Source organism: Polistes fuscatus, unplaced genomic scaffold (assembly GCF_010416935.1).
Source record: "Polistes fuscatus isolate 324 unplaced genomic scaffold, CU_Pfus_HIC Scaffold1, whole genome shotgun sequence".
NCBI classification, from domain to species: Eukaryota; Metazoa; Arthropoda; class Insecta; order Hymenoptera; family Vespidae; genus Polistes; species Polistes fuscatus.
In genome coordinates, this window is record NW_025112997.1 from 7,956,202 (window position 1) to 7,983,601 (window position 27,400).

The following is a 27,400-nucleotide window of genomic DNA, read 5'->3' on the forward strand; positions in this document are numbered from 1 at the left end:
CTATTTACTACGAAAATTCTATATACTAGATATACGAGAAGTATAAAATTAATATTATGTAAATATGAAATATCGTCTTATTGTTACTATATTATATAAGAATTATAGTTAAGAGAATATACATTATATATATTATATATATATATACATCGTTTGATTATTACGATAGAAAAGTTCTTTATTTACCAATTATTATTCATATTCATTTTTGATTACCGACGTTAGAAAAGTTTTATTTAATCAAGCTCATGCAAGATGGCGATACTTTCCAACGAAACTTACTTACCGGTTCATTAAAAAAGAATACCATTATATTCTTTTTATTTAGCATATTTCATATACATTCAAAAATATATTATCCATTAGATAGTAGTTTTATTTAAATTTGAATAATAAGAACCGTGACTCATAACAATAACGCGGTTTAGTGCCACATGATCCATGACTCGACCAATCGACTGCGCAATCGCATTTGATATATCATTGCACGTCACGATAAGTGCACCGCGAGGTTGCCGAATTTACTTACATTAGACTTACTCAAAAGTCGGTATCTTTAATTTTTCATCAAAGATTTGTATTTTATTTCTAATAATAAAATAATTGAAAAAATTTTCGATAAAGTACATTTTGGATATGATTTAAATAACATCACTTTTTAAAGTGAACTACTTTTTGAAAAGTTATGCAAATCACCGTTTTAATTTATCGCGCGAAAATACATTTAATTATATTACTCGAAATATCAAATATATCGTAGAACATAAATCGAAGTAAATTTATATTATTGCTACTTTGTCATAACTCTTCTTAATCCTATTAAATTCGACATTATCTCGTTGACATTCAAAATTACATTTAAAAAATCACTAATGCTTTCACCTTGACATTTAACGCCATCTGTCGTGGATACATCTAAATGCTATATAATCATATAATTGAAATGAAATCAAATCATCGGAAAGATAATAAATTAAATAAAGAAATAAAAAACCAAGATAATTCCAAAATTTTCCAAATAAATCCTCAAAAAGAAAGACAAAAAGATTTTGAAAAATATTTTTATAAAAAAATTCAAAAAACTTAAGCCTAAACCAACGACGTTTGCGTTCGAATAAACGCCGACCGGTAGGTAGTAGGGATAAAAATGTAAGTTAGGTACATAGATACTAACTTGCATGCAATCTGACAACGTCGCATTCGCATCACTGTTAGTCTGCGTTCGGTGGCGTCAGTATTCCGCGAGCTTCCATCGTGTGTACTTTGGAAGTAGGATTGTTAGCGAGTAAGCAAACAAGTAAGCGAACGGGGTCTAAAAGATTTAGAGGTCGAAGAATATACCGCAAAGAAAAGAGTGAGATTATCGATATTATCAAGATTCGCAAAGAAGGGACAGAAAAAATGGCAGACGATGGGCACGAGAATGGCACCAGCAACGGGGACGTGCCTGAGATCGAGCTGATCATCAAGGTGAGTGTGTGTTTCTGCGTACGTACACAACGCGCGTCTGCTTTAGCGAAAGAAGGATAGAGGAGAGACAACTGCTTGGAACTCGGAGGAGCTTTTATAGAGGAAGAGAGATAGGTAGTATTATAGAGAGAGGGTGGTAACGGCAACGGCGACTGAAGGAGGTTGAGGGGTGAGCAGGGGGAAAAGGAGTTACTCCGCAGGCGATATGGGCGTGGAACGAAACGAACTCTTAGCCAGCTCGATCTCTTACAAACTTCCTGCCTATCATCTTCCTTATATCTTGTCTTCGTTTCTTTTTAATTTAAGTTTTTGTTCTTATTCATTTTCCTTGACTTATATGCGTTACAGAGGAAAATGAAAAAGAAGAAATGTCAGTGGATGAGACAATGATCTTCGGAGAATATGAAAAAGAGAGAGAAAGAAAGAGAGAGAATGTTAATGTTGTGTGTGTGTGTGTGTGTGTGTGTGTAAATGTGTGTAAGAAAGAGAGAGAGAGAGAAGAGAACGCGTCACGAGTCGAAAAGCATCCGGCAGTGGCGACTACTGCTACTGCCACTTCTATACTTTGTTATCGGTGTGCTTGTATATATATATGTTTTATGTAGTGTCCTCGTTCGAAGGAATGGTGGTGTGTTGTGTGGTTATGTGTTGCTGCTCCAGTGATGATGATGATGCTTTTATGGTGCCCCGATGCTCTGTGTGTGTTGACCGTTCGTTCCGACGCCAATGTCTACCACCCTGTCCCAGCTGTCTTTTGTTTTTACTGCGCCTCGCCGGACGGTAGCCAATTTTGGAGGCTCTCGGAGTCGGCAAGGTTGCGTCGAGTGTGTAACGAAAATGGATCTAACATAAGTTGTTCCAGTTATCGGAATGGTAGGAGAGACAATACAACTTCCCTATCTTCTTTTTCTTTTTAATTTTATTATTATGCACAAGAGTTTTTTCGTATGTGTATTTTCATACACTTTGTAGAAAATTATTGTTGAAATAAATATAAATTTCAAACCAATAAATATACGTATAGAGCTCATCATGAATATAAAAGTCACAAATCCAGTATATGATTTCTGATATCATTAGGAATCAAAAAGTTCGTAGGAACGTAAATCTTTTCAACCACGGGCAACGTGGAATTCGTGTTCAAAATATTTTGTAAAATTTAGCGAGATACAGTATTATTGCGTCGATCGTGATTTTAACACATTTTTGTTTTTTCTTTTTTTATTTTTAGTTCTTTTTTACATCCTTTTGAAGTTACACTTCTTTTTAATCTAATTCTTAAGATGCATCTATATAAGAATAAAACTAGCCCGCGGTGAGAGGAACAATTTCAACTTAATTGTTGGATTCTACAAAAATAACTAATTATAAGATTATATTACTATAATTCACATCTTAAGATTAATAATCGATTTACAAGTTTACAATGCATGTCATATATCTATATACATAGTGTTCTTGATCATTTTCAAAGGTATCTAAATTCATTGTGACTGTTCACTATGCGAAGTGTGTTCAAATTATGTTAGATTAGTGTTTCTCTCATTTTCTTTGATCAACCATGTCTTCTGTTTAGTCTCATAGATAATAAATAGTTTAAAGGATTTTTGATTTGTAATCTGGACAACCAATTTATCGGATTATCATAACCCACATGAGACTCACAAAAATATGTTCAATTAACACATTATTGATTAATCACGAGTATATTACTTGCATGAAACGAACTTATTATATATATTTAAAATTGTGTTCGATAGTGTTTATTTCAACTTTGATGTTATCTATTTTTATATTACAATTTTTAATATTTTCGTCCAATTATTATTATAGTCATTATGAAACATATTAGGTTGTTGTAGATAATAGCTAGTTAACAAATGTGTTAATTGTACCAATTAAATGAACCTAGCGCTGGAACGTAAATTATTCATTTGAGAATGAATGTATGTGTTCGTATAAACTTTTTTATTTAATATTATTTCAGACATCATTTATTCCGACTTTTTTTGTAAATCACTTTGTATATTTTCTGATCGATATTTAATGACAAAGTCAATTTTCGCTCGATGTCACGATTATTTTTATATTTTAGAATCAATTTCCCTTGCTGTAGATATGTACAGATATGTACAGGGTGCCCGAAAAAGTCAAGACTAAATTTATACTATATGTTCATGGGATCAAATAGATAAAAAAGTTCCTATAAATATATATTCCAAAAAGTTATAATTGTTAAAAGATTTTTATTAATTGTTTTAGTAGTTATAATAAATATTCAAAATTTTTTTTTGTAAGAATGCAGACTTCCATTTAAAACAATGATTGTCGAACTCTTTCGAATATTCCCGCTTTTGTGAAAGTAATAATAAATTTACTTTGAATGTATTCCCAAAGTTGTTCTTCTCTTTCTATCGCATTTTAGTAAAGAAAATGGCATCCTTAAGTCTATTAATTTGTCACCTGTGATCTCCACCCCTACACATTTTATATTATAATTGCAAAGTTCGAGTTTCGTGTGAATTTTTATCACTTTATTTTACTTCTTTAGTAATCCTTGAAAGCTTATAACACTTCAGTAAAGAATTTTTAGACATAAATTATTATATAAACTTTCTTGACCTACTTGACCTCATTAACGCGAGGTAAATGTTTGTTCCTGACCTTTTCGGACACCTTGTATATGTATATATATATATACACATATGAACGTATGTGAGAATCGACGATAGCGACAAAGCTGAACTGATGCGTCATTGGACTTCTCGAGTTGATTTTAAATGTGCGATCTTTGTTCTCCCCTTTATTCGCATATATTAACTCATAGTATAACGTTATCTCTTGTAATTTTCTAATGCGAATTTCCATTTTCACGTTTCAATTATTTTTTCTTACTTCCTAGTTCCGTGAGACGTTCTTCATGTTACGATCAATGAACTTTTCCGAGTCATCTTTGTTTGTATTCGTATTGCAAGTAACGGTGGAGAAAGGAAGATATGCATAAACAGATTTCTATATACAATCCTTTTATAACACGGTACTTTGGAAAGACGGTATAATACGACGTAAAAATTGGGGCATTCTTCTTATAGCACAGTTTAAGAATTGGGTCATCCTTCTTATAAAACAGTGTAAAAATTAAGACATTTGTCTCATAAGATGGTTCAGAAATGGGACATTCCTCTCATAACACAATTCAAAAGTGCAGACACAAACATGGTGACATCTAAAACAATGCAAAAATTATACTAATCCTTTTATAATATGATCTCCGTATGACATAACTTTGAGCAACTCTCATATAGTACGAATGTTTGTGTAATACTATTTTTTTCGCCAACCACAGTTTTTATAAAATACAGAAAAAAATTATCGTGTTATAAAAGGATTATACTTTTATGTATTTATAATATGTTATAGATACTAACCATTGGAACCCATAGAATAATAATTTTGATTAATATTCAATCGATATCTCGTTTTGACTTTGACAAATTAATCATTTAATCGCATTATCAAGACTAGTCTCTTATGTAATTTTTATGCATGTATTATGTATAATACGACCAATAATAGGGTACCAGACAATTTTATATCAATGCGAGAAGGTGAACCTTCTATCTACCTAACGTTATTATCTTATTTGCATAGAACACTTGTATAGATCGTTGTCATAAGTCGTTATATGTATCGAAGATATTACAAACGATCGTGTAAGCTATTCGGAGAAGCATACTTCTCAATATTCTTTTCTTGAAAATAAATAAAGAAAATGCAATACTTGCATTAATAGGAAGAATAATAAATTCATTGATTCGTTCAATAATTTCGAAGTTCTATAATTTATATCATAGAAAATATTAGAATAAACTAAATTTGTTTTATAATATCTTTTATTAATCTGTAAGCAAGTAAATAATGTAAGGAGTTCCAACTTACGCTTTGGAAAACTCTGGTTTATAATATACTTAAAAATTTTAGACTTAAGATATATAGAAAAATAAGATAAAATATTGTATGTATTATATGAAAATAATTTATTTGTTATAGACAAAATTTAAAATAATTTACTATTTATTTTTTATTTTACTTTTTTATATAGGAAAATACCAATACTTTTGATTGGTACTATTTTGATAAATATTACGTTATCTATTGATTAGTTCATTTCCAATGAATATTTTTTTTCTCTTACAATCATATTTTTTTCTTATATGGATATATAGGATAAGATATGCGACATCAAAATCGACGATTATGGTAGCCTTTGATTGACTAAATAGTATTCATCGTTATCGTAATTTTTCAACGAACATAATCTATATTTTAGTGAATATAGATCGTTGTATAAAAATCATCGTTTGACGATAAGAGATAATTGGAAGATCGGCGAATAAATTGTTTACCAAGTTGATAAAATCTTAAAGATAAAGTAAAAATTCTTCTATTCAAAAAATTTTTTCAACTACAAAAAAAAAGTTATCAACGTAATTAATATTTGGGCCAAGTTATTTAGTAAGGCTACCAATTTATCTGAAATTAAATAGATTCAATTTTAGAATATTAATTAACAACAAAAAAGTTTAATTTATTTCTATATTTCTTTTATTTTTTAGTTATATATTATTTCCTTTCTAAATTTTATTTGTTCACATAGCTTATTTAATAATTAGTAATAGAATTAATATTATTTAACCAATAAGTTGTGGCGAATTCTTTGAAAGGCAATGACGAGTATACTCTTAAAATATAGAGTATTTTTAGCTGTTGTAATATTAAATTCAGTTTTAATCCAATGACTGATTCATTATTTTATAAAATTGAAAATTTCATTACAAATATTTATTTATTTACTTAAACATCTAGTTTTCATATAAAAGAAAAAATCGATTACTTAAAAAAATGATCAGTTAAAAATGTAATCTACTGTTGTGGAATGATATTGAGTAAAGCAAGGTACAATACATAAATGACACTTCGCAAATCGAACACTAATATCTTGATTCTTTCCGAATATTATTTTTGGAATAATATAGATATCTCTGTGTAGAATTACTTTTATAAAATATGGTTGTTATATAATTTAGGAAATGTTTGCTGATTAGACGTGTGGTGATGGGTTTAGTTGGCCAAGTTTGTTCTGTTTTGTTCATACTAAATACAATATATTTTCATAATAATTATTTATAGTTTTTTTTTCTTTTTCGTTTTATTTCGTCTTGATCTCTAAATATTTTTAATATCTTGAAATTTATAAATATATATTTTAGTTTCTATTAAAATTACAAAATTTTTAATTAGTAAATGATAACTACTTTTTCCGCATACTCGTCATAACATAAAATATTGCCATTTATCTATGACAAGTTTATTCGCCAATCACAGCTATTTGGTTAAAATTATTTTAGTTCTATGTAATAATCTAAAATAAAAGGCTTAGCCTTCTTGTAGGCTTTTCGTTCTAATAATTATAAAATCTAAGATTTATTTTATAGTTACATACTCTTTTGTAAAATAAAGATTACAAACTAATGAGTATTGCTTTTAACTACTTTTTTTAGCATTATAAGAGTTGCTAGGTTTTTGTACAACTTGGTTTATTTTTTATTGATTTTACATGTCCATGAATATGTTACGAACCATTTAGAAAATCCGGAATTATGAGCAATGCGTAGGCACTATTTACAATGACAAGCGTTTTTGGGCAATAGAGGAATTGTATTCATATTTCTCACATTTCTTAGATATCGAACAACCGCCTCCTCCCCTCCGCAATCAAACACGCCCCGCCACCCAACACACACACACAAAAGCGAGTATGCGTGTTGATTGTTAGGGAAGGGGATATGGTTGCTCGATAATGTATTTTTCTCAACATTGCTTACATAGTAATTTGATATTCTATAGGATACCAAAGTATTATGTATTGGGTTGGCAACTATAAGTGGGTGCGGTTGTTTTAATAATAATCTATCGACAAAATCCGCAATCATTTAGTTGCCAACTAAATACAATGCCTAGGAAAAGTTCGTAACAATTCTTCTTTTCCTCCATTGCTCAAAAACGCCCGCCATTGTAAATAATGCCTACGCATTGTTCATAATTCCGGATTTACCAAATGGTCCATAACATATATTATACATTCTTGAGTTGAGTCTATAGATTCCACATATAATATATTATGTACTAAATTTTCGTGGAAGGTATTTGTAAATAGGGGGTAGAAAAAAAAATAAGAAAGACGTAGTATCTTTCGTAAATATCTGTGTATGTATAGAATATATTCTGCGCAAGAACGGTTATCGAGTTATTTATGTTTATGTAACACAAGCGGCATTTCACTTGCCTTCTCTGAGCTCGCGGGTTTTCCACTTAATACCACGATCGGAACTTCGTATTAAATAAACGTACGTAAGTACGTAATTCGATAACTCGATTTCGTGAGTGCCGAGTGTCACCCTGTACTACCTTATACGATATATGAATCTATAAATACATATATGTGTGTGTATATATCCATATAGAAGTAGGTAAACATTTCTTTCATTCGTCTCTAGCTTCTGCGTAAGTTGGTAATTTTCCACAGGAATAAAGACGTCTGGGCCAAATTTGGAATGTTAAACACTAGATCTATCTCTCAAAATGATTTATTTTGTGTCTCTTTTCTTATAATTATTACTTATTTTTAATAAAACTTATCACTTAAAATTTTGTTTATCACTTTTATTAAAATAATGATAATATTATTGATTATTTCTGTAAAGTCTTTTTTGTAAACTCTTTTTCTGTTTTATTTTTTGTTCTTTACAATTTGTATGTATTATACATAACTTTACCGCGAGAAATATGTTTATTTTGTATTTTAAAATTCTTTTTTTTGAAACGGCATAGGATGCCGTGTTTTTCTTTTTCTTTTTCTTTTTAATTTTATTTGTAAATAAATACTTGTTAAAATAAATAATTTGTTTTTGTCAAGAACGAAATAATTCTGATCACTATGGTAAAAAAAATAAAAAAGATCGTTGTTAGAAAAAGTTGTTGATAGAAAAAGTTAAATGAAAAAGTGTTAAGAAAAAAGACAAAAATATTAACACATTGACTCCTGTGTAAGTCACCGGTGATCTACACGGCGCTGTAGCCAAGTCGTGTTGTCACCGGTGACCTCAACACGACCCATATTAAAAATACATAATTAGAGTAAATATCGCTACTGATAAATTTTTAAATAATACTATTATTTTTATAAGGGTTTGAAGAAAATATGCATGACATGTACGACGTTTTTTCTGTACGTAATTGCTTGATAAAATGCAATCTTTATCATCAGAACATTTCACTAAATACATCGCTAACTTCATCCTAAAATCGGGAATTAAAATATTTTTTAAGTTACTTGTTTGTATAACAACATTTAATTTACAACACAAATAATCAGTAAAAGCTCTATTGCCAATTTCTTGTAACATTTTATAGTTTTTCGCAGTGGTGAACTATAAGCAGAGTCATTTGATCAAACAAATCCAACTATAGATTTCCATAAATTATGATTTACTACCATTTTTTTGGACAGTTTGAAACAACTAATAATCACAAAAATGGTCTACAGTGCCTCGGGGGTCACCGGTGATCACAACACGAATAATGTATTAAACACAATTATACAATTCCCTTTATCTGATGTAAAAAAAAATTCCAACAAAATATGCATCCCATAATAAAAAATTCATGTAGGCGCTACAGGGCAAATCACGTGAAATGCGCGCGGCAGTCAACGTGTTAATGAAGTATTATTAGAATTAGAACAAAGTTCGATTTAATTACGTAAAAAATCTAGAAAAATAAATAGTTATCTATGTATTATATCGTAATCCATTTTGATCAAAAGAATTGGGTTTTTTTTCTTCTTTTTTTTCTTTTTTTTAATTTTTCTAATCGTCGACATTTTTTTCTTGATCGAAAAAGATATAATGTATGAACGATGTAAATGTAACCTTTAGATTGAAATTTAACGAGACATTATAAAAATTTATAGTAGATAATATCGAATGTGCGAAAGGAAAAGAAAAATAACGGGAGAAATAACTTTTGATAACGAAAGCTGATTTATCGTAACTAATATCGGAGATAACGTTCTTCGTACGAGACGATATCGATTATATTGTATTCTCTCTCCCTCTTTTTTTCTTCTTCTTATCTTCTTTTATCCGTCTTGTATTATTTTTTTGATCGTATGGTTAGTATTCACATGAAAATACATTTATAAAATGTGTTTATGCAATTTATTTAACTGAAGTACATGTTTCCCAAGTCATTGTCCCTCCTCTGGGGAGGGGAATTATTGAAAAAAAAAAAGAAAAAACAAAATACATAGGCCAGTCAACGCGGGCCAAAAACTGACCTTTTTAGCTGACCACTTCAAAATTTGACCTAAGGGTAAGTTGACGACGCTGAATCGAATGGTGTTAATTATAATAAAATCAGCAACCGGCATCTTGGGGAAAAAGGGTAAAAAAGGGTAAAATATAGCCTTATCTTAGAATCTAGGCATTTAATCGAAAAAAGTTTCAAACAAAAGTTGTAGAGAATTAAAATATACATAAAAAATGTTCTATGAGTTATCTTCGTATTTTCAAAAATAAGCGAATAAAATTGGATTGAAGATGGGAAAAAATTGTAAGAGTGGGAGAAAGCAAGCTTATCCCTCCGTCACCTTTTACACGCGAGCGAGCTAGTATGCGTGCGAGCGTCCGTGTGCACTAATCACAAACGAAGGATCTTCGGCAATCTTCGGGACTCTCGGTCTTGAATGAAAGTGCGAGTGAGAGAACAAACCAATACTTCTCTCTTTTTATTTATCATGCGATAACGAGTATTATTGTCCTTGGCCATCGATTGTTGAGCGTTCTGATATTTCTCTTTTTATATTTTTTCTTTCGGTAGCGAGAATTTTACGTCTTGGCCATCGAGCGTCGAGCGTTCTATATATCTATATATATCGGCGTATAAGCGCGGCACTTTTAAATCGAATCTTGATGCTTATGGCACGCCATTTCTTTATTTATTGTCAAAAATAATGAACCTTGAGTAAAAAAAAATAATTCATTTTAACAGAAACTATTATTATTTAGTTGAGAGTAAAAATAATGAATTAATTTTGTGTCTCGCCATAAAATTAATTAGAATAATTAATTGATATAAATTCTTTGCCTCACAAAAATATATTGTATATCAAATTGAATACGTATTCTCTTTAAGACGAAATTTAAAATTTAAATATTTTTCCTATTAAATTATGTATTTTATAAAATTTTAAATTACTGACTTTTTGTCTCGTAAAAATTTATTAGTTTATCAAATTAAATACATATTTGAAAAAGAAGAATTTTATAACCACACATAAAATTAATTCAAGATATATATGAAAGGATATTCTAAAAACGTGGAATTTATTTTTTGTCTATACATAATTTTAATTCATTTTTATTATGTTATAAGAAAACAGTAATGCATTCTGATTCATCTTCGAAGTTTTAAGAATTGTACGAAATAAATTGAGCTATTATCAATTGGTGCGTTAGCGTAAGTAGTAACGTCTTCGCTTCTCGCGCTGGGTATTTAACGTTCGATTCTTCGTGGGGGAATTATTTTTTTTATAAGTTTTTCTATCCTTAACAAGGAGACGGTCAGTGAGTCCAACCTCAGATTTTTTTCAAATTTTGCACTAACGATATAAAATTTATTAAGAAATCAACATTATTACGCGAGTAATAAAGTTACTAATTATAAATTAAATAATATCCAATAAATAACAAAAATTAATTTTTAACGTGCCGAAACGAGACATTTTTTAGGATGATATTTACAGGATGAATTTGTAATTTAAGTAATAAATCTTCCTTTATTTGTGCAAGATGTAAAAAAATTTATTGCTTTTAATTTTTTTGTAATAATTTTAATTCTTTTCTATATATAATTAGAAATTAGGAAATGTAAAAATAATTTATATAACCTAAGGTTAGAAAAACTTATAAAAAAAATAATTCCCCCACGAAGAATCGAACGTTAAATACCCAGCGCGAGAAGCGAAGACGTTACTACTTACGCTAACGCACCAATTGATAATAGCTCAATTTATTTCGTACAATTCTTAAAACTTCGAAGATGAATCAGAATGCATTACTGTTTTCTTATAACATAATAAAAATGAATTAAAATTATGTATAGACAAAAAATAAATTCCACGTTTTTAGAATATCCTTTCATATATATCTTGAATTAATTTTATGTGTGGATATAAAATTCTTGTTTTTCAAATATGTATTTAATTTGATAAACTAATAAATTTTTACGAGACAAAAAGTCAGTAATTTAAAATTTTATAAAATACATAATTTAATAGGAAAAATATTTAAATTTTAAATTTCGTCTTAAAGAGAATACGTATTCAATTTGATATACAAATAAATATTTGTGAGGCAAAGAATTTATATCAATTAATTATTCTAATTAATTTTATGGCGAGACAAAATTAATTCATTATTTTTACTCTCAACTATAAATAATAATAGTTTCTGTTAAAATGAATTATTTTTTTTTTTACTCAAGGTTCATTATTTTTGACAATAAATAAAGAAACGGCGTGCCATAAGCATCAAGATTCGATTTAAAAATGCCGCGCTTATACGCCGATATATATAGATATACAAAACGCTCGACGCTCGATGGCCAAGACGTAAAATTCTTGCTACCGAAAGAAAAAATATAAAAAGAGAAACATCAGAACGCTCAACAATCGATGGCCAAGGACAATAATACTCGTTATCGCATGATAAATAAAAAGAGAGAAATATTGGTTTTTTCTCTCACTCGCACTTTCATTCAAGACCGAGAGTCCCGAAGATTGCCGAAGATCCTTCGTTTGTGTATTAGTGCACACGGACGCTCGCACGCACACTAGCTCGCTCGCGTGTAAAACGCGACGGAGGGATAAGCTTGCTTTCTCCCACTCTTACAATTTTTTTCCCATCTTCAATCCAATTTTATTCGCTTATTTTTGAAAATACGAAGATAACTCATAGAACATTTTTTATGTATATTTTAATTCTCTACAACTTTTGTTTGAAACTTTTTTCGATTAAATGCCTAGATTCTAAGATAAGGCTATATTTTACCCTTTTTTACCCTTTTTCCCCAAGATGCCGGTTGCTGATTTTATTATAATTAACACCATTCGATTCAGCGTCGTCAACTTACCATTAGGTCAAATTTTGAAGCGGTCAGCTAAAAAGGTCAGTTTTTGGCCCGCGTTGACTGGCCTATACAGATATTTTCAGGTTCATATATCCAGCTTTTGTATTCCTCGATTCAATATAGTTATGTTAATTAAATATTGAATTTACATGTAAAGATTTAAGATACTCTTACGTTATTAGGTTCAACAACTATATTCGGTGACTTTTTAACAAATTTAGTATTTATTTATAAATTAATTATACATATCTGTTAATCTTCGAAATATTTTCGATGAATTTGGTCTATCTTTTAGGCAACTACCGAATTTTTTAATGATAAAAAAATAGCAGTTTTGATGCAATTAATTTAAGAGGTTATACCTAGTTAGTAATTTCAAAAAATTGATTTTTTTTTTTGTATTTTCGGAACGTACATATATTTAAGTATATTCTCTGAAAATTTCAAATTGATTCGGCTAATATACTTCATTCCATGTAAGCTGAAAACAGAAATTTTTAACTGTAAATGTCTTTTGAAACTTTAAACGCGTTTTTCTCAAAACGGTGTTTTCAAAGTCGGTGACCACGATTTCTCAGAAACGGTTGAATCGATCGGTTTCAAATTTTAACACAACCTTCTCAGATATATTCTTCAGGTATTATTTGAAGGACTAAGATTTCCGATAATTATTTCTATATTTTTAAATAATTTTACGAACAAATTTTGATCAAAAATCGAAGATTTGTCTTTTAGGAGCAACTGTTTTGTCAAAAATTAAAATATCGACTATCCCTTCGATTAATACCTACATTCATCTATCCACTAACAGAATATTTTTTGATTTTTTTCTTTTAAATAATCCAAACCGGAAATATCGTGCTCACCGCAGGACACCTTTTTTTGGAGGGCCTCCAGGAGATCGTCTACAGGAGCAGTGTATCTCGATGTTTTTTTAAATAAAAGGTGCCAATATAAAATTTAAAAACGCCACTAAATGTATTAATACTTCTTGTATTATTCAAATAGTACGCCTTTCCAGAAAATATTCGTAAAAGGACGCCTTTTTTTGACCTCACAACTAGGTATAACCCCTTAATATTAAGTCACTGAATTAATTGCTACACCTAATATATTTAATATCTGTCATATATACGTATGACGATGCACGAATCCTTATGTGATACGATGAAAGCCGATCGAGACTCTCTCCTACCTAGATTGCTTTCTTTCGCCGGCTTTCCGAGGAAATGTCGCTTAAAATGGAAGAATTATTCTATCCAGAGCAAGATCAAACAGATACCAGATATATTAACGAACTTGCGATCGAAACTTTCGCCGATTAAATTGCCGTGGACCAGATCCTGTCGACCAAACTAGTAATATCTCATTTATCTTTTCTTTTCTTATTTTTATTAGTTTTCTTTTTAGTTTTTTCTAAGGTTTTATTCCGCCGAGGCCATATAACGAACCCGATTCGTATCACGTTTTATACGTGAAAATATTTATAATTAAAATAGCGAATTGGTTTCCTCATAGATTTCTGAGGAACAAAAAATGAGTATAATCAATGTAAACAATTTTTACTACATGGCTTTAATATTTGTAGAAGATCAATATTAATTATTATTTAATTCTCAAGTATTTTTGTCTATTGAATATATCAATGGTTCCCAAATGTGTTTCGTGGTTTTCTTGCGGAAGTTGAAATATTACAAAATTTTTATAATTTTATTTTCATTTGCAACTTCTTATTTCTGCAAAACTGGGTTTTCGACTGTTGCTATGATAAAATCTAATTTTAAGTTTTGCATGAAAATCAATGCGAAAAAGAAAATGAGAGTGTGACTGTGTTCAGTTTAATTTCACGATTTGAGAAAATGTGTGCCAATCAACAGGTTTATCTATCCTACTTAATTATTATAATTAATTAAATTTGTTCAATTATGTCTGTCGTGATCTAAAATGTGTTTTATTTATTCTTAATAAAAATGATTAGCTATTTCGCAAAGTGTATTTGTTAGAATTTGATATGTGGTACCTACAGAAAATCCATATTCAATAAATGCGTCAAGAATTGAAAATGTTTACGAACCACTGAAATATACTATACTATAATATTTGAAATATACTATAATATTTGACACTACTTATATTGTATAAGTGTATCCATTCATTCGGTGTCTCGATATTAAATTAATTGATTCAAAATCGCCATCTTTTCGTCAAGGAATTCAGTAGTTGCCTAAAAAATGGATCTAAGTAATCAAAAATATTTCGAAAAATAACAGATGCATAATTACTCTATAAATAAATATTAAATTTTTTAAAAGGACACTGAATTATTTGCTACACACCTAATATATTTATATATATATAACATAAATATAATAGAGATAAGAGAAAGATAAAATTATGAGACTTTTATCCTGATAAAAGAAACGGGCAGAATAACGTACTTAGAATCGATAAAAGCATACGATTTGTAAGCACTTGTGCTTGGAACGATATTGACAAAAACTATTTTTACAAATGATATCTAATTCTCTTACTACTTATCACAAAGTAGTTTCGACAGCAAACCAGTAGATATGTACTTACAAAAAAATATTTGTATATAATGTTCGTGATAATTCAGTATTGCAAACAATACCGATAATATTATTATATTTATATTTATTTCTGATTATATTGTATACATAATATACAAGATGTCCCACATAACTCTAGTCACCGTTTTTCAAGTATTTGTGATAACCTGACAAAAAATTGTTTCAGCAAAAGTTGATCTGTTTTTGATTGACTATACATTGCAATAAAAAAAACTTTAAAAAAATTTTTTTTGATGTTACTTAGTTTTACTAACACTTAGTTTTTTGACTTTACAGTATTATAGCCGATATTAATACGAATTCAACGATATAGTATACTATGGCCTTTGGATGATCTTGAAAGCAAAGAAATGAAAGTTTCAATAAAAAATTATTTTGCTTGTCGCCGGCGAACAAAGGGCACAAGTGTTTTTAAAAACAAACAACTTACTTATGTGTGTAATTTATTGTTATTTAAACTAAACAGAAACAATACCACAGTACTGTTTCCAGCCTTTTTGCGAAATATTTTCGCTTTATACAGTTCTTCTGTTTAGTCTTGATTTGTCACGAGAGCAAATCGCAGTTTAATATTAACTTGTAGAAAATGTATACTAACAGTGAAAATGTTGATATGTTGCTAATACTTGGCGAATGTAAAAGGAATGCATGTAAAGCAGCAAATCTGTATGCTGCAAAGTACCCAGAGAGGCACCTGTATAAAGCGAACTATATAAAGCGAAAAAATTTCGCAAAAAGGCTGGAAACAGTACTGTGGTATTGTTTCTGTTTAGTTTAAATAACAATAAATTACACACATAAGTAAGTTGTTTGTTTTTAAAAACACTTGTGCCCTTTGTTCGCCGGCGACAAGCAAAATAATTTTTTATTGAAACTTTCATTTCTTTGCTTTCAAGATCATCCAAAGGCCATAGTATACTATATCGTTGAATTCGTATTAATATCGGCTATAATACTGTAAAGTCAAAAATACTAAGTGCCATTAAAAAAAATAAAGGTAGCCTTGAAAAACATTAAAAAAAATTTTGTTCGAACTTTTTTTTATTGCAAATCAAAATCAATCAAAAACAGATCAACTTTTGTTTAAAGTATTTTTTTGTCAGGTTATTGCAAGTATTTGATAAATCGTGACTAGAGTTATGTGGGACACTCTGTATATACAATACCTGAAAAAAATATTTACATAATTTAAACTTTTCCATAAAATTTTGTGTAAATCTGTAAATCAAATGATTAAATATTTAATCTTTTTGCAATATATATCTTAGCATCTAAAATTGAAATATATTATAATCCATTGAGATTAAATCGGTGTACAATAAAGCAACAAATAATTGAACATTTTTTAAAGACCTGTTTCTAGCTACAAACTATTTTTAACTTTAAAAGTTTTTTGTAATTAATTGATTAATTAATTAATTGTATATCTCTTTAATCTCCTTTTTGTATAATATACTTACAAATTTACAGAGAATATTATAAGAAAAATTTAGTATCTATTAATGTGTTTGTGTTCATGTTATACATACAGTGATTCACAGGAGTATTCTTATCTCTGCACTGTCAATTTAAAACAATCAATATTTTCTTGTAAAACAATATTTCAAAATTCTTATACACGGAAAAATATTTTAGGATTATTAAACTTTTAAATTGATATGAATTTTATTTCCAAAAAATATTTTATTATAACAGAAGTTGAAAAAAAAAGTTGAAAAAAAAAATTAATCTCACAAAATATGCCCAATCAACTGAAAAGCATTATAAGATGCAAAGGAGCAACCAACCAAGTACTACTTACCAAAATAATCACTGTACTTATATTATATCTTACGTAGATACCAGACCAAATTTGTTATCATTCAAATAAAATTCTATTTCTCTAATTATATATAAAACGTGTTCTTTTGTAAGAAATTTTATATCAATTTAAATATTGAATAACCCTTAAAATACGTTTCTATTGCGTGTAATATTAAGAATTTGGAAATATAGCATTTACAAAAATAATATTATTTTAAGTTAACAGCAGAAGCGGGAATATACAAATAATTTTGAGACTAACTTATGTATATTGTATAATATATACATAGGGTAGAACGGTGCGAAGCTCACTTCTCGATAATGATTAAACGTTAACCGGCTGACCTTGCGATCCGGAGGCGATCGTACAAAGTGTGTCAAATTGTACGATGGAACGGTGAAGACCGTAACGTGCACAAACAAGCAAAGAAGTCCTCGAGAGATTCTACCGTTAAACGATGAACTCCTTTGCCTTCCGCTTTCTTCGCCCGTCTTTCTCCAGTCTGCCGTGTAAACGCCAACCTGCTTGTTTTTCCTTTCTCTCTTTTGATATTCTCTCTATATAATTGGTATTTCATATTATATTTGCATCGCATACTTGTTTTTCAAATTTTTTGGTTTTATCGAAAATTTTACTATAAATAATCAATCCTCTTCTTTTTAGTGAGAAAAACGAAATAATTAATTGTAGTCAAAGAAAATTTCTACTTTTTTTATTTATTTTTAGATAAAATCCATCCAAAGCAATTATTACGATTTATTTAAAATCGTCTGCTGTCCAATTCTCGCCCCGCGTGCGCTTTAAGCACTATAAATGCGATTCAATATATAATAAAGTCACAAACTTCCTTAAAACACTAAAATTTGTTTAACTTAATTTTTTTGAAACTCGCGTGACGTTGTCGTATTTTTCTATGAGGCCCAAAACTATTTTCTGTCTTTAAATGTGGCCCAAGTGTAGCAAAAAGGTTTGACACCCCACAAATAAATATAGATTTTTAACACGTTCAGCTTAATTATCATTGAATTTATAAGAAAAAAAGGAAGAAAACGGCAGAAGACTTAAAAAGTTTATTAACGCATTTTTTGAAAAATAATTTTATTGAAAATAAGAAAGAAAAATTTGATGTAATGATGTATATGTATTTTATCTCTGTTTCTAATCTGATTTTTTTTCACGTTTTCCACGTGGTAATTCACCTCCGGTACTCAATTATTATTATCCTCGTCAAGTCAGTAAACGACCTAGTAGAAATTTGGAATTATTATATTCCCTTGTTACTAGTTGACACGAAGGCGATTATTAAACTGCACTTATGAACTTTTATGAACTTTTATTCGATCTTTGCATAGGGGAACGCTATCAATTGGTGAATTCATTCAACTCATTGTGGAAACATGCGTAAACACACACGCATATACATATATGATATAATAAATGGTTTATTATTACGATGTAATTGAACAAATTTAGTTACTCATAATAATATAAATAAGGGAATGACGTAAAAGAGACACGATATAGTCCTTTGGGTTGATACTAAAGCCTTTTATCATTTTATTCCGCAGTTTTCCTTTGCGATTACATGACCAACGTGATGAGGTTGTATGGAATCAAAAGAGGAAAAGAATAATAAATCGATCGGAGAAAATAAAAGAGAAAATAATGTGTGTTGTATTGTGGTGTGTGTAAGATTTTTTAATGTATTTTAAGATCATAAAAAACGTCCCCAGTAAAAAGTCATGGATGCTTATGGTTGGTGAATCATCTTCGTGAGATCATAATAAAGAGGAAAGAAGTAGATCGAGAGATCCTAACGTCGGATAAGGAAGTTCTCCTTCGCTCAGAAACAACGAGATTCTTTTTTCAACCTCGTCAAAGAAATTTTACTTAACCCTTTATATTGCCATACCACTTTGAAATCGGACACTTGAGAATACACTTTCATATGTACTGTTAAATATTACTATACCGTCATAGTCGGAAATCCGTCATTGCTAGTAATACCCCGGCATTGTCATCAATGCAAAGGGCCTTTTGACAAAGTCGGAAATAGAAGAATTATTACAGACTTTTTCTATGCATTGAAAATAATACTTTGGTATCCTATAGAATATAAAATTACTATTAAGCAATGTTGAGAAGAATACATTATCGGGCAACAGGTACACACAGCATACGCACCCCCCTCCCCCCATAAACAACTCACACCCCGCAATTAGTCAAAATTAGTGTGTTATTATATAGGGCCCACTGTTACTTATCGTAAGAGAAGATTATATTATGTTTAGACAGATATTCGTAGAGATGTCCACGGAAAATCTGTATCTTCTGTTTCCTATTTTATCGGAAGATAAACAGGTTTAAAACGAAATGTTTTATACCTGCATTCTATTGAAAATCATTCGAAGAGCAAAACAAATTTTTTTTTAACCAATTAAACACCTTGACTGCTCCGTGAATTTTTGTGTGCGGGTTTTTATACGCGGATTCATAAGACTGTGCGCACTTGTAGAAATTGGAACTTACTCTATACCGGTGTGTTATTATGTAGGGCCCACTATTTCATAGAGATAACCATGGAAAATTTGTATCTTTCGTTCTTTATCGTATCGGAAAATAAGCGGGTTTAGAACAAAATATTGTAGGAAGAATTTCTAGGAAATGTGAAAAATATAAATACATTTCCGACTTTATCAAAAGGCGCGTTGCATTGATGACAATGCCGGGGTATTACTAGCAATGACGGATTTCCGACTATGACGGTAACATATATTCAGTATATATGATATATGAATGAAAAATATATACAGATATATCTGTATTTTTTGAATCTTATTTACTTTATTATTTGACAATTATTTATTAGTTCATACATATATAAACGAATTTTTCAATGTATTTTAAACCTAAATTATATTCAATTTAATAATACTATAATTATACCTATACTTGGTGTTCAAATTATAGCATTACAAATTTTTTTACTTAACACGGTAATTTTCAGAAAAATTGTTCGAACAAGAATAAGATCATTTCAAATTAGAAATATTATGACATTTATTATTTTTTTTTTTTAATAGAAACAAATGCTTTTTACAATGGCAACATATTTTAACATAAAAAGGAAACAAATAATTTTGGCCTAAAAGATTGATTTATAAAGGATTAATTCTATTTTATATTTTTTACATCACGTTTCTTTTGGAACTCGTTTCATTCCAAACTTAGCATTTCAAATTTTCATAAAAGTGTACATATAGGTTTATACATACTTATACCAGCTTATTCACATTACATTTTGGTGTTTATTCAATTTCAGTGTAGGCTTTGAAATAACGATTCAGGAATAAAATGCACGTATTCGTTGTAACTTATACATACATAATGTAAAGGATGTCCAAAAATCATCCTAAAAACTATCATATACGTATTATAATTCTTAAGGACTCAGTTAGCCTTCTAAGTCACCTAACTTAACGTTTCTGGTCTTCCATTTATGGGATCACACAAAAGAATTAGTTTATAAGAATACGATAGAAACAGTAGATAAACTTTTTGAATGATTTAAAATGTATTTTCTATTATTCCTGATACAGTTGGAATTTTTTATATATTATTAATTTATTATTTTATTAATTATTATTAATGATATTATAAGAATTCAGCAGTCACTAATACGTTGAATAAAAGCCTACATTATTGCAGAGGGAGGAATTTTCCAATATTTCTTATAACTACCAGAATAAATCATAAATATCTTTGAAAGCATATATCTTTTCGATAAAGCATTTTCGGACATAAATTTATATGCATTTTTTTTATTCATTTGACCTCAGTAATATGTAGTATAAGTTTGGTCCCAATCTTTTTGAACACCCTGTATATGCATGTATATATCTATAAACGTACGTAAGTACGTTCGAAAAGTGCTCGAGTTGCGTTCTAAACGTTTTATTTCGAGACGTTGGAAGAAAATACTTACGTTCTACTCGAATATCATGCGAACGGAAACAGTTTCATGTTTCGTTAACTGTTATGTTTATGTGAACGGAAAAAATTAATTTTTCACGGACTCTCAGCATGTATTTTTTCCCCTAAGTAATTTGGACAAAATATTTCTTTTTATCCCTCTCTTGATTCTTATTTTTATAATATATTGGATTAAGTGAACAGTTTCTTCAGATTTTAATGCAAAAAGTGAAACAAACTTTTTTTATATTGGTATGCAACCTTTTCCAAGTATATTAAAACCGTTTTGTGGTCTATGTTTAATTTGTTACCGATATATCATAACTGCTAATGTGCCAGTCTTGTATTGTGTGTTGTAATTTATTATATTAACATATAAAATATTATACATTTTTAAGTACAAAATACAATAGCATGTATTATTTATTTGATATAAAATATTAAACATTTACAATAAAATATCGTTTTATTTGTTCGTATCATTTCAATTGTATCATTTCCTATCATTAAACTATGAAAAATTTCGGTATAATTTATTGGCCAACCGAATCTATATAAACGCACATGCATATAATCGTTTTACCATATCGCTGATCGCAGAAATTTCCGGCATTTGAATTGCCGAGCTTTCATAAGAGAGAAAGGAGGTGGCGAGAAACGAACGAGGCGATAGATCACCGCCTCCTTGAAGATAGAAGATGTCGAAGACGTCTTCGTGACATTTTTTATCTGCAATCGACGTTCTCTTAGCACGTGGTGTTTATGCTACAAAGATATTTCAACGAACGATACAGGATTTCGAATTTCACCTTTTACTTATTCTTTCTTAATTTATTTTCTTTGTTTTTTATGTTTAAATACAAAAAAATTTTACCTAGTCGAATATGACGTCATAATAAAAATAAACCTTAATCATAGTCATAGGAGAATCACAAACACACACGCAGAGATATTTTAAATTATATACAGTCAGTACTAGGATTATTCGTACCTGTTCCCACTGCAAATGTGAAATAATTCATATTCGCTTGCAATACAAAGCTTTAAAATTCTATAGACATAAACCTGTTTTAGAATTATTTAAATTTAATTATTTTATTATAAAACCTTTAATTTTTATATTTTTAATAAAATTCTACTATTTTTGTCTATATATAATTTTATTTTTTCTACATATGAAAATCATCTATTAACTGATCAACTAATTGTTTTATAAATACGTGATGTGAAACTACTTTTTCGTTCTCTTTTTGAACGAATTTATATAGAATGTAAAAATTAGTTACAAATACTTCAAGGCCGCAGAAGAAGAATGATTTACGTGTTATAACACATTAATTGTAAATATGATAACAATAACAGTGATAAAAATAATAAATTAGTTTTTACCTCCATATATATACGTGGCATTATTCTATTAAGGGTAAAATAAATAATTTTCAAGACACATCATTTTAAAGACTTTGGAAGTTCCCTAGTTTATTTTAATAATAAAATTATTGTATATTATTTAATTTCAGCCTTACTTTTACGAAGAAACATTTCATTTCCTTATATAGGTATTTATTTTGTGTACTGCAACTCATAAAACCGCATATCGTAACACAAAACTCGTTTCACGAAGTTTCCTTATCGTTATATGCACTTATAAGATAAAGTATATATGTACAAGTACTTATATATATATATACGAACATACATACGTACATATATACTTACACATTTCTCTGTACAATAGATTAGGTCATTGCTCAAGTATGTATATATGAGTACACGTATATAGTATGTAGATATGGCAATCGTTGCTCTTACCATATCGAGATGACATTATCTCCTTCACGAGTGTTTCTTTCAACATCCACGAAGGTTTTTACCATCCTTGTGAATCAACCATGAAAATTTCAAAGAAATTTCCAAGGACGCATCTAACAAGTTTACATATTATAAACGTAATTGAAAAATTCAATATTATCGAATGAATCATAAACATATTACAATAGCAACAATATATTGTAAATATCAAAATATTCAAATATTCTACAAATAAGTATTTTCAAAGAATTAAATATTTTCTGTTTTTTATTTTTTTTTTCTATATTTCTTATAATTAGTATTATTCGATCAATATTTTTCTTACAAATTGTTATAAATATCAAAATATTCAAATATATTACAAACATGATTGTTGCGATTATGGAATGAAACCGCAATGGTTTAAATAATGGATATTTTTTGTTGTGTATTTCATATGCACGTGAAAAATACATCAAACTATCTTTATACTAACTTTCTTTTTTATAGACTAAAAAGATATAAGAAAGCTCCACTATGGATTTCCCTTTCTTCTTTGTCCACAATGCAGGTGACAACGTTTATCTTAAAAATAAACAAACCATAAACGAACTCTATCCAACATTCTAGACTTCAAAAAAAAAGGAATCAGATAATAAAAATAAAAAAAGGACTAATTTCGTCTTCTGTTTTGTATAATTATTCCAACAACGATTTTCTAAAGTTTTTTCTTTTATTTTATTTAAATTTGTATTATTTGATCAGTGTTTTATTTTGAAATTGTTTAAAGGTCAAATATTATAAGTCAACAAGTTTTTCATTCTTAAGCATTGATTCGTAGAATTTAAAAAGAACCTTGACACTTCTCTTTCTTCGTACAATTCGAAATCTCGATGAACAGGAATGGTGATGCGTCATCGAGCAAAAAGGAGCACATCGAGGAACGCATATACATATGAGAACGTAAACTCATCGTGTAATAATGGTGACATAAATCCCTTGTGTAAGAAACCTGGAATTGTATCGTTGCAGATGGAATATACAGTATTAATGGAGAGGTCAATTGTTTTCGTTTGCTTTTTTTTTAATTTTCATTCTCGCATTGATACTCTAATTTCTCTTTAAAATGTTATTACGACTCAATTATTTGAGCCGTTCATTTGCCAAATCTACTTTACTTCAAAAATTTTAAAGAAAAATACATAAAGTTATTTTCATCGTCCTATCATATAAAAATGATTACTATTTATTAGTGTAAAGCCTAATGATTGAATAAGTTGATTTTAAATATAAAATGTTAATGTTTCATGGTAAAATTTAAAATCACTAATATAGTAGAGCTAATCGCTTTGTTCCGCGAACAGTTCAATTTTGCGGGTCAGAGATGCTACGGTATTTAAAGACGATCGTTAAGCTGTAAAATAGAATTGATATTGCAAGAGAAGATGAAACTGGCAAATCGCCAACTTTATTACATTTCTCCAGCTGATCTTCATCATTTCCTTAGAATTTATGTTGCATATTTTCTTCGTGAAAAAATAATTGGTATTCTGCCAAAAGTTTTTTAATAAATCGATTAGATAATGAGAAAAGCATATAATATTTCAAACAATTTTAATATCAATTATATTGTATTTTTCTGTTCATAGGCATCAACGATCGATGGTCGTAGGAAAGGTGCATGTCTCTTCTGTCAAGAATACTTTATGGATTTGTACCTTCTCGCCGAGTTGAAGACAATCTCTTTGAAAGTGACGACCGTCGATATGCAGAAACCACCACCGGACTTTCGTACCAATTTTCAAGCGACTCCACCTCCGATCTTGATCGATAATGGTGACGCCATCTTGGAGAACGAGAAAATTGAACGACACATCATGAAGAATATACCCGGTGGACATAATCTTTTCGTTCAAGATAAAGAAGTTGCCACTCTAGTAGAGAATTTGTTTAGCGTAAGTTTTACTTATCTTATATTTAGTTCAGAAATAAATGTTTATACTTAAACACGTTAAACACCGACCCTACATTGTTTACCCTTCCGATCACTCCGCGATATTCCCTCATCTGGAGAGATACGCAAATAATTAATATACAGTAAGTTACAGGAATATTCGTACTCGCTTCCGCTATCAATTTTAAATAATTGATATACAAATTGTTATGTAAAGCTTCAAAATTCTTGTACATAGAAACCTATTTTAAGATTATTCAAATTTGAAATTGATCTAAATATAATTGCAAAAGAACATTTTGTTTTTATAATTGTTAATGAAATATAATTTTATTTAAATGATAAGATATTCGTCTTGTATTACAAGGAAATATTCATTGTTTTAAATTCACAGTGAGAGTACAACTACTCTTGAGACTCACTTATATATATATATATATATATATATATATATATTAAATAAGATAATATATTTTTTTTTTATAAGCTTCGAACAATTTAATTTTTAACATAAGAATATAATATTATAAATCTTATATCATCAGTTACTGGTAATTGATGTGGTGTTTAACGTGTTTTAATAATATGCTTATAGATCTCTAATAAAGTGACATGATAATATTTGAATAGAAATTGAAATTGCTACTGCTCAATGCAAAAGACAAGGATAAAGATCCGAAGTCATCCTCTTTGATGGCACACTTACGAAAGATCGACGAACACTTGGGTCGCAAGGGTACGCGCTTTCTCACGGGCGACACGATGTGCTGTTTCGATTGTGAACTCATGCCACGACTTCAACACATCAGGGTCGCTGGGAAGTACTTTGCCAATTTTGAAATCCCTGAAAGCTTGGTGCATCTTTGGAGATACATGCACCATATGTACAGGCTCGATGCTTTCTTACAAAGCTGTCCGGCCGATCAAGACATCATTAATCATTATAAACTTCAACAGGTAAAATATATACTTATCTACGATATATTGGATTCACTGATAAATACTGTCACAAAATTCTCAAGCTTTGTTGCAATGAAAAAACACTTTTATATGAATCAATTAAATAACTAAATTGAATAGCTAAATTGAATAAGCTAAATTGAAATTGAAGCTTTTAACTGGAGATGACGAATTAACTCGTCATTGTACTTTAAACTTGGTTCAAGTAAATTTAAACCTTTTTTATTGTTGAAGAATATATATTTAGTATCTCTATTCTTTCATAATCGCGTAAAGTAAATTGTTACTTTAAGTATTTACTTTTATGACATAAAACATTTGTGCTTTAAATAAATTAGTTCCTCGTTTAAAAATTGAAGAATTTTAATTTAAAAAAAAATCTTATTTAAATATATATTAATATTGTTCACCTAATAATAAACTGTAAAGCTCTTATATTTATTATTATTACGCTTATCGCAATACTTTTATTATGGTATTGCAGAGTATGAAGATGAAGAAGCATGAAGAATTGGAAACACCAACGTTCACTACCAGCATCCCTATCGAGGTCAATGACGACTAGGCTGGACCTTCGTCGTCGAGTCTAGGATCTCTTTTTTCCTTTCCTTGGATTCGACACAATATAGTTAACATCAACAACATCAACAACAACAAAATCAACAACACAGTCCTAATACGGTCGACCTATTGCAACAACGAATATCAATGTAAATGAAGATTCGATGGAATCATGTTTCGATCCTAAAGAGAAATCATTCGTTATTCTCATTTGGGGGGAAACATTCTATCGAAACTTCCCATCATCTAAACTAAATCATTCGTGTTGACACAACTAAATCGATCGACGTAAGAAACATTTTGAAAAACTTTGCTACGTTTATATGGCTGAGCCAAATTCAGAGTAATTTAGCTTTTTTAATATCGCGATACATTAAAAAAAAAATAGAAAACAAAAAATAGAAAAAAAACTAAGAAAGTCCAAGATTGATTTTTTATTTAAATTTACATGCACGTATGTACATACATACAAATTATAAATCGATGTATCGTTTATTTTCCTCCCCCCCGCTCTTCTTTTTGTTTGATTTTAATATTACATACCAAACACGTATGTAAATGTTTTCAACAAAGCGCAACTTTTGTTACATTGTGAATAAATCGGATTTATCATTAATCCAACATTTGTCGCGATTACTTCTACGTAATAATAAAAAGAAGAAAAGATATTACGAATGAGGAAAATGAGTTTTTTCTCTGTCGAAGCACGATGAAAAAAGAAAAAGAAAACAAAAATATACGAAGAACACAGAAGAAACGCGTGCATCAAAAAAGGAACGATTTCCATTTAAATATTTAAATTATGTACTTATGAAATTGAAGGTCTTACATCGGGCTTTTAAGTGACATTTTTATGCATAGCACTTCTTCATCGTGTTTGCATCTTTTTTTTTTGCCAGTTCAAATAATAACGTCTAGTCTTAATCCATCCAAAGCTCGAATTTTTTCGAAAGCTAATCTTTACCTAAGGGTGTGTTATTTGAAAATATTAGACAATTGTATCGCGTTACTCAAAACGCTTTATTAGCTTTTTCTAGGGTTTTTCAT

General features: G+C 29.2%; 1 protein-coding gene across 2 annotated transcripts; it reads left to right on the plus strand.

Annotated features, from left to right (window-relative positions):
- Nucleotides 1-1,195: 1,195 nt before the first annotated feature.
- On the plus strand, nucleotides 1,196-26,974 carry LOC122521895 (chloride intracellular channel exc-4). 2 transcript variants are annotated; one of them, XM_043642639.1, is made up of 4 exons: nucleotides 1,196-1,470; nucleotides 24,528-24,833; nucleotides 25,463-25,789; nucleotides 26,277-26,974. In XM_043642639.1, the coding sequence occupies exons 1-4, from the start codon at nucleotides 1,402-1,404 to the stop codon at nucleotides 26,355-26,357; spliced, it is 783 nt and encodes a 260-aa protein (XP_043498574.1). In that variant the 5' UTR covers nucleotides 1,196-1,401; the 3' UTR covers nucleotides 26,358-26,974. The 2 variants fall into 2 exon arrangements, with proteins under 2 accessions (XP_043498574.1, XP_043498582.1); XM_043642647.1 differs by lacking the exon at nucleotides 1,196-1,470 and adding an exon at nucleotides 2,132-2,343.
- The last annotated feature ends 426 nt before the right edge of the window (nucleotides 26,975-27,400 follow it).